Here is a 9217-nt window from a genome sequence, read left to right on the forward strand (position 1 = left end):
GAGATATTTTCATTTGTACTCTAACAATGTAAACGTTCCCTCGTATGCATACTGGAGGATAAGGGGGGCAAACATGGCATTTTGTCCAGAGTGAGAACTGAGATACCGCGATTTAATTCTTCAATTATCTGTGATCATTTCTTTTCCTTAGATTTTTGATAGAAAAAAATCCAAAAATGTTTAATACCCAAAGTGTCTACCAGATCGCTGAATTACATGCCTGAAAATGTGAAATCTCCCTTGTGTGTGTGTGTGGGGGGGGGGGGATACTCCCTCCCACATCAGCTGCTCCCTCGCTCAGATATTCCAACTCCAAGATTGCCCCCCCCCCCCAAAAAAAAAAAAAAAAAAAAAATCGAAAACGGATCAACGCCGCTGTTACAGGGGGAGTACAAAGTTCACTCTTTCCCTATTACTTTAATATCTGAAAGACAATTATTGAAATTGGCATCCCATTCAAGGATATCGTTACACGTGGCAGTTTGGCCATTCGAGAAAGTTAATTGTCATCTTCAGCTTCATCCAGGGATGGCTAAAATGACCCTTCAATAATGGTGTTGGATACTTAGGTTTATAAACGGAGAAGTCCGCTTTAATTAGACATTATAAAGGTGAACCTTACTACCTTGTGTGTGACAATGTTTGTAGCAGTAAAAATTGTCTGTAACATACATCTTCACTCCTGAATAATAATATATTCATGTTTCTGTGCTATCTTTGAATATGCATTCATCTTCCGTTTTTATTTTCTTCCTCGAAAGGTTTGTCTTTGAACATGGAACACGCCATAAACTTCACGTCTGAGCATGAAAAAGCAGGCTCAGGAATCGATCTCCAAACTTCTGTTGTTTACATCACGTTTGCGTTAATGGGGACATGTGGGAACGGTCTGGTCCTCTTTGTCGTGGCTAGTGTTCGGGATCTTCGTGATATTACAAACATCCTCATTGCTAACCAGTCACTAATTGATTTCACCTCCTCGATCCTACTCGTAGTCATTTTTGTGGTGCCATTGCCTCCACTTCCAGCAAATGTGATATTGGCACGGGTTCTGTGTGGGTTCTGGTACACACAATATCCATACTGGGTGACCTATGCGGCTTCAATGGCAAACCTGACGATTATGACTTTCGAGCGCTACCTGGCAGTAGTTCATCCGATTCAGTACAGGCGACGAAGCTCAAGTCGGATCACCAATATCTTGGTACTAATACCTTGGATCTTTGGTTGCCTGCAAATGGGCTACCTCATCCCCATAACGGAAGTGGATGAAGGAACCTGCTACAGATTTTTGTGGCTGACAAAGATGATGCAAACCAGCGATAGGTATCTACACTTTTTTCATTCTCCTTGCTGTTCCGTTCAGTCTGATGACCGTTTTGTACTGCGCCATCATAAAAACTCTGCGGAAGGGACTGGCCCCTCAAGACGACAAGATGAGCGCCGTTCACCACAAAGCTGACTACCGGAATCGCGCTCGGAGGAATATCATTCGTACAATGATTACCCTCAGCGTTTGCTACTTCCTCTGCTATGGACCAAATATTACTATCTACATGATTTACTGTCTAGGAGCCAACATCGACCTCAACGGGGTTGAGTTCTACGTCACCGTTTGTATCGCCTTTATCAATATTTGGATCAACCCTTTCGTGTATGCCCTGCAGTATCGCAAGTTTCAACGTGGGCTAAAACAAGTTTTTGGCTGCTCCAAGCCTAAAAATTAGAGTAGAATAATTGATGAGATCAATCGAGAAAACTTTCGAACACTCCTCGTCATCATAAACCACACCTTGGGGTTCTCTGGTTCACACTATTATAGAGTATAAAAAATGACGCAAATTATTCTCAAATTTGTTCTTCACCCTGTACCTCCCAATTATCAGGAGAGTCATTGTCTTGATTTGCACATGCAGTTTATGATATCAGTCACATTACGATTTATCATGATTACATCACAATACTGCAAAACCGTGGTTGTTCATGTCGCACAAATGTCTTTTCTAAATACATAGACCTGTCGATATATCGTTGCATAAAGGTGTTGATGTATCATAGTAAGTTCTGATAAGAATTAAGTACAGAGTGATTATGATTATTTGTGTGGGTACTATAATAAGGCCTACATATTACGATGTAGTGCCCACGTCTCTTCAGATAGGAACAGTTTCACAAAGACCACGGTCGAATCGAAATCGCTTGCTCCATGTGATGTTTTCTATAGTATACGACGAGATTCATTTAACAAATTCAAGATTACTTAAGATTAATTCTTAAAGAATAGATAAAACTGAGGATCACATTCGTACAGACTATAAAATCGCATCCGCACAAGACATTACTTTTTTAGTTACGTTCATTAGAATTTTACGATTTAACGTTAATAGATCCACATCCTATAACTTATGACAAATCACAATGTAGGATAATTAGTCACGTATGAACTAGACTACTAGTGCTGTTGTTTTCTCTGTTCCTTTGCCTATATCAGACATTTCTTCACATTGACACGTGGAGCCCTAAGTAATCATAATACACTAAAGTAACTGTATGACAAAATATAGCTGATGTGTCTGTCATTCTCAATTTTCATCTTATGTTCATTGCTGCGGATACAGCTAGTTATTTCGGAGGTTCATTACTCCGAAAGATTGCTACTTCTATGCTACGCTGTTCCGAAAGTTGGATCGTCAGAAAATGGAAAGAAGTTTGAAAATCCGAAAAGAGTTTGCTAATCCAAAAATCAAAAATATTTGGTAAGTCCACAGTGAAAAAAAAAGGATTCATTGAACTGAAAATGAATCAGGGAATGTCGATATCAAGAAAATGAATTCAGATTCGTTAAAATAATTTGTGATGCTACTTAAGTGAAAAATATGGTTTACGTGCCAAATGCGTATAGATATTGCCAAACGTCCAGGCATTAAAACATTACACATTCAGAAGGGTTATTGATTCTGATCAAGGATGGGGATTCTCATACGGGAAATTATCTTCTCTTCGTCATTGTTTAGGTGGTACTAGGCATGACGTTGTTAAGATTCCAAGAGGCCACTAATAGGCCATAATACTTCGTATTTTTCGATAAAACAAACATCATAAAAACTCTGAATATCGAACCCCGTTTGATGTTTTGATTAACAAAACCCTACATGACATGTTCTAATAAAATGGACCTCACTGCATTCTGGTATAAAATAAATCTTATTTTATTTCAGGATAGAGAAATTAGAAACACTGTAAATTCCTCTTGATATTCGAGTCACTGAAGAATGAATCTTGGAACTGATTAGTGTTTGTAATGTAATCATAACATATAAACTGTCCAGTATATGAGAATAACGAACATGATTTTACCACTTTCCGGTAGCTCTTCTTGCATGTCATCTGAAAAATACACATATGTCATGTAAGCGGAAGTCTCATTCAGGTTACGGTAATGTCATTTTGGCATTGAACAAAAGTTGTGGACACAATGGTAAGCTAGGAGTCTTACTAAGAGCTAGCAATAAGTGTCAAAGTGTCAAATACTAGAAAACGTCATTGCTGTCAAGTCTATTTTATTGTTTGCAACGAAATTAGCAAGCGGCAGAATATACTCGCCTGTAGTGCTTTATTCAATTTGTGTGCCGAAATAAACTGTTGGTGATTACAGCATGAACTTTGTTTCAGTTTTGTTTTTGATGATATCCTTTCAATGTCATTCATAACATTTATCCTGCATAGTTTTCATATCATGGACGAGGAAGTCACACCCCCCCCCCTCCAAAAAAAAAATGCACATGATGATTGAATAACTCAAATGACATGGTTCCATAGCATATTTCTATCATTTCATAGATAATACAATCTGCACTGGAATTACACCTAAAGTTGCATTATCTAAGCATTGCGTTAGTGGCTATCATGTTCTGTTTGACAAATAATTATAACAAGTATAGTTCGTGTGGATATGATGTCCTGCATTTCAACTCGTTTTGTTTAGTTTCCATACTTGTGTGTGGGTAGTAGAAAATCGCTTGATAACATGACCAACCAAACAATCTCAACGTATGTCCTTGCTGTTTTAGCAGAAAGTTTTATGAGAAGAGTTTAATAAAAGTTTACACTGTTTTTATTTGAAAAGACAACTCAACTTTATCAGATCAAATTTTGATCCTTAAAACTAATTACGAGGGGAGGTTCTAATTTCCGTAATGACATCCTAATGTACACGTATTAGGGTGCAATGCGTGAAAACACACACACACACACACATACACACATCACCCACACATGCACACTCAATGATATTGTACAAATATACGCACACGTATTATCAAATATACCTGTACATGGTCATATTGTGAACGCGCATTGCGAAATGAATAGCAATAATATATGAAGATATCGCATTACGCTTTCTCATCCTTCGTATTGGTGCATGTTACATATTCATGAGTCTACTTAGTATTGCGAAAAAGACTGTTATTTTCGTTGTCCACCTTCGATTAACTTTTATGTCTCTCGCTGTGTGTCATGCTGATAAGAGAAAATTTTGAGCAGTTGTCAAATAAAAATAGGCTCTTACTATCCATGAGATATGCGGTAGACATTTTTGTAAAAGATTCCGGCCATACATTCCTTGACAAGTGCCTCGGCTAATCTTTGAAAGACTACTTATGTAAGAAAAAAATAGGATCGATCACGTGGTATCTACAGTAAGATATATAAATTGACTTGATCTGTTGGATCACATTTTCAAAGATTTCCGATCTTGCGCGTTGGGATGTCAGCATCTAGCTTTCTGGAGCAAACGCAACCGGGATGAACACTGACAATCTTGTAACCATTCGGTTTATATGACTTTGTTTTTAGAGTATCGGGGCATTCGCGATAAATCTGACCATTTACCACAAGGGACAACAGATCCGGAATAGTCGATTATAGGGAAGTGGCTTACCATATTAAGCAATACTGCTGGCAGATATGCCATTTTCTTGTATCTACTGTATGTAGAAGAAACTGCAGTGTGGGGAAATCCGCCATAAACATCTACGTGATTTTAATGCTCATAAGAATTACTACGTTAGTCACAAAGGAGTCATCCTAAATATATTTCCTCAACATTTGTAAAACATCTGTTCCGGCTTTGTGATTAACCAAGCGGTTCTGACTGACCACTGTCCTTCTTGGCGTCTTTAACGAGGTAAGTTGTTATCTAGATATGAACACAAAGCTTAATTTGTGCCTAACGCGTATTTTGATGGAACATGAGGGTAAATGCAGCTCAAGAGAAGTATTCCTCTTTGCCATGTTATTCAAAAGCTATGACTGTATTTGCACATTGAACAAATAACAACAATGAGAAAAACGGCGAAACATTGTTAGGAGTGATGAGTAATGGAGGCTCATGGCGTCTTATTACGAGAGCCCTTCATGGTGTAGTATTCGTATTGCAATATTTACATCTTTGTCTTTAAGACCAAGATAGATTTTAGCAGATCATTGTGATTTGGATTATTCTTTAAACATCAAATTAACGACTCACATAGATATAAGATGATATAAAAAGGTCAGCAGGGATACATGAAATGAATATTAATAGATGAGCATAAATTGTATTAGCAAAGAACACCGCTTCGTTTAATAAACATTTGTTTTGATCATATAGTTCTTCTCAACAGATGTGTCAGTACAATTAGACAGATTTCCATCCATCTTCGTCATAAATCATGAGGAATAATGAGCAATTTTTATCATTCAAATTAGTGAAATTCTTCCGTCGAGATGTTTCTCACTGCAACTGATTGACAAATTGCCCTGCATCGACGTAAATAAGCACTGGATTGATCAGTGTTTTATTAGTAGCCATGATTAAAAAAAAAAAAAAAAAAAAAAAACATGGGCGTACATATTCGAGCAGGATTCGAACCTACGACCTCCTGATCTCCGGACAGGCTTTATCTTCACTAGACCACCGAGCTTCCGCCTGACAGCAAGTGTTGATTTTAATCCTTATAGCATGCAGCGGGTACTGCTTTTTTATTATTCAAATTAGTGAAATTCTTCCGTCGGGATGTTTTTCATTGCAACTGATTGACAAATTGCCCTACATCGACGGATGTAGGGCAATTTGTCAATCAGTTGCAATGAGCAATTTGTTGAAATTTGTGAAAATAGTAATACCTTATAGTTCACTACACCATGGACCTAAAGTACTGTCACAGTACGGGTAAATGCATTCTTGACAGTGAAAATTTTCATGACAAATGTAGTTTCTTGTAACTATTGTGATAAATTAGTTGTATAGTCATCCACTTTGTGTGTTGAGAACCGGATGGCATCCTGGCATCCATCTTAGATTTCTGATATTAAATACGGAATTTCCTATCGCCATGTGATCGTTGATGATTTGTGAATTTACAGAAAGAAAACCGATATCTTGCCATACACGAAAGTAATTACAGAATTCCTGTGGTAGATATTAAGAAATTATCAAACTAATATGTTAATATGGTGTGGGTACAGTATATTTTCTTACGCAATAGCAGGGAATTAATCAAATGTTAGTTTAAAAAATCTCAACTGACGTATGTTTGTGTACGGACAACGGAAATTTCTGGGAGGAAATTCACACATTTTGAAAAAATATGCCGATGTTAGCTTTTATAAGGTCTTTTCCTTTATGCAGAGCATTGGTGATCATTTTTTTTATCTTCATAGTCACAAAGAGATATGAAGCAAGTAATAAGACCTATCCAATCACATGCAACATTTTGACATGACAGCTACCTCCGGACACTTGCCGTATGAAATATTTAAACGTTCATTAGTGAAAAATCTGATTCCACGTTTCTCCATAAATCAGTTGATTGAATGAGTAAATTGTTAGAAAAGATGGCAAGTCATGCATGGATAATTATTGCTGACGTCAATCTTTTTGATGGTTGTTTTCTTGTTCTCTCTTCGTCAACGTTATGGGTTCATATTATCTATAGTCGAATTCACAACTTGAAACAGGACAATATGAAAATAGAAAACAACTTTTTTTTTCTGTTTTACAGGAGAGCAGCTTATGAAGGTAATCTTTGCAGAGAACCAACTCTGATGGTGTTTATTACGAAGGTTACGTTGACGGAGAAATATTGTTGGTCTGAAACAACCCTTTGAAGACATAACAATGAGTGGCGCTGCGATGTTTAGGCAGTACTAAATACCTCTCTATTATGCATTTTCATACCTTGATGTTTGCTTTTGCTTTTGATTTTCGAATGTAATCTCTGAATCTGTTTTACTCTTTATTTCCGTTTCCATTTTAATGAAGGGTTTGTCTTGACTCGGAGCACGTCATGAACATCACGTCTAACCAAGAGGAAGGAGGATCGGGAATAGACCTGTCACTGGAAACTACGATTGTCTATATCACATTTGCAATAATGGGGACATGTGGGAATGGCCTAGTCCTCTTTGTCATAGCCAGTGTCCGGGAGCTCCGTGACATTACAAACATTCTCATTGCTAATCAGTCACTAATCGATTTCACCTCCTCGATCCTACTCGTAGTCATTTTTGTGGTGCCATTGCCGCCACTTCCAACAAACATAACATTGGCAAGGGTTCTGTGTGGGTTCTGGTACACACAATATCCATACTGGGTGACCTTTGCGGCTTCAATGGCAAACCTGACGATTATGACTTTCGAGCGCTACCTGGCAGTAGTTCATCCGATTCAGTACAGGCGACGAAGCTCAAGTCGGATCACCAATATCTTGGTACTAATACCTTGGATCTTTGGTTGCCTGCAAATGGGCTACCTCATCCCCATAACGGAAGTGGATGAAGGAACCTGCTACAGATTTTTGTGGCTGACAAAGATGATGCAACCAGCGATAGGTATCTACACTTTTTTCATTCTCCTTGCTGTTCCGTTCAGTCTGATGACCGTTTTGTACTGCGCCATCATAAAAACTCTGCGGAAGGGACTGGCCCCTCAAGACGACAAGATGAGCGCCGTTCACCACAAAGCTGACTACCGGAATCGCGCTCGGAGGAATATCATTCGTACAATGATTACCCTCAGCGTTTGCTACTTCCTCTGCTACGCGCCAAATATTATTTTCTACATGATTTACTGTCTCGGAGTTAACGTCGATCTCAACGGTCTTGCGTACTACGTTAGCGTCTGTATCGCTTTCATAAATATTTGGATCAACCCTTTCGTGTATGCCCTGCAGTACCGAAAATTTCAACGAGGACTAAAACAGGTGTTCGGTTGCTCTAATCCATGAACTTGGACACGAATATATAGATACTATGCAATCGAGCACACAGGCGAACTCCTTTCGCCATTGTAGCTAGTGTGTAAAGTGTGCAGTAACCTGGTCAATCTATTAACAGTGCTATACAATAAAGTCGTTTTAAACTTTTACTGTCAATTGCTTTTTTCACCTCGTGGCTCCCAATCACGACAACAGTTATGGTGATATACATGTATGTTGTATATTATAGCCATCACGCTTTGCACCGGGTAATTCCGATGGTTCGTTCTTAATCCGAAAATGAAATGAGGCTCGTTAAATCGAACATGCAGTAAGGTTCGCTGATCCGAAAAAAAAAAGTGTAAAGACAGTGCGTACTAACGAACCTTCGGAATTACAACCCTTTTTTCGTTTTCGGATTACTGAACTTTCGGAATAACGAACTTCTTTGCATTTTTGGATTAACGAACCTTCTAAGACTTAAATTCCTTTTCTGTTAAACGAACCTTCGATAATATAACGCAATTCATTCCATTTTCAGATTAACGAACTTTCGGAATGACGAACTGCTGACTGTATATACTATTGGATTGTCACAGTTACATCACAACTCTAAAAAGCACCAAATATTGCGATGTGCTGAGACAGAGTCATTTAAATCATTCTTGATGTTTTTTGTTGTAGAAATATATTTATTAAATAGCAGTATCACTTTCTTTCATTTTAGAAGTTCGGCATAAAATGTAACTGATGATCACATTCGTTTAGACGTTGATATGTGAAATCAAAATTGCATCGGGCGTGTGTTATATTAACTTGAATTAACTTTATGAGAAAATGTGACATCGTTGACATCCAAATTGGCGATCTTATGATCGTCTCCTCTGTCAAGCATCCTCTGTCAAAAAAAAAAATCTAGTGCAGAAAGATCATTTAAGTGTCAACCCACTATTGCTCTTTACTCTATGGTGTTCATT

The 9217-nt window shown here is 38.0% G+C and overlaps 1 protein-coding gene across 1 annotated transcript; it reads left to right on the plus strand.

The window, feature by feature from the left end:
• The first annotated feature begins 775 nt into the window (after positions 1 to 775).
• On the plus strand, positions 776 to 1727 carry LOC139740005 (neuropeptide receptor 15-like). The gene is made up of 2 exons (XM_071650600.1): positions 776 to 1326; positions 1367 to 1727. Exons 1-2 carry the CDS (start codon positions 776 to 778, stop codon positions 1725 to 1727), a joined length of 912 nt encoding a protein of 303 aa, XP_071506701.1.
• The last annotated feature ends 7490 nt before the right edge of the window (positions 1728 to 9217 follow it).

This window comes from Diadema antillarum, unplaced genomic scaffold (genome assembly GCF_040938485.1).
Source record: "Diadema antillarum isolate AM-2024a unplaced genomic scaffold, OU_Dant_1.0 seq00000824_RagTag, whole genome shotgun sequence".
NCBI lineage: Eukaryota > Metazoa > Echinodermata > Echinoidea > Diadematoida > Diadematidae > Diadema > Diadema antillarum.

Coding starts and splice junctions, on each gene's coding strand:
- LOC139740005 (XM_071650600.1), top strand. CDS start 776: ATGGAACACGCCATAAACTTCACGTCTGAGCATGAAAAAGCAGGCTCA. Junction 1,327..1,366: donor ATGATGCAAACCAGCGATAG/GTATCTACACTT, acceptor TGTTCCGTTCAG/TCTGATGACCGTTTTGTACT.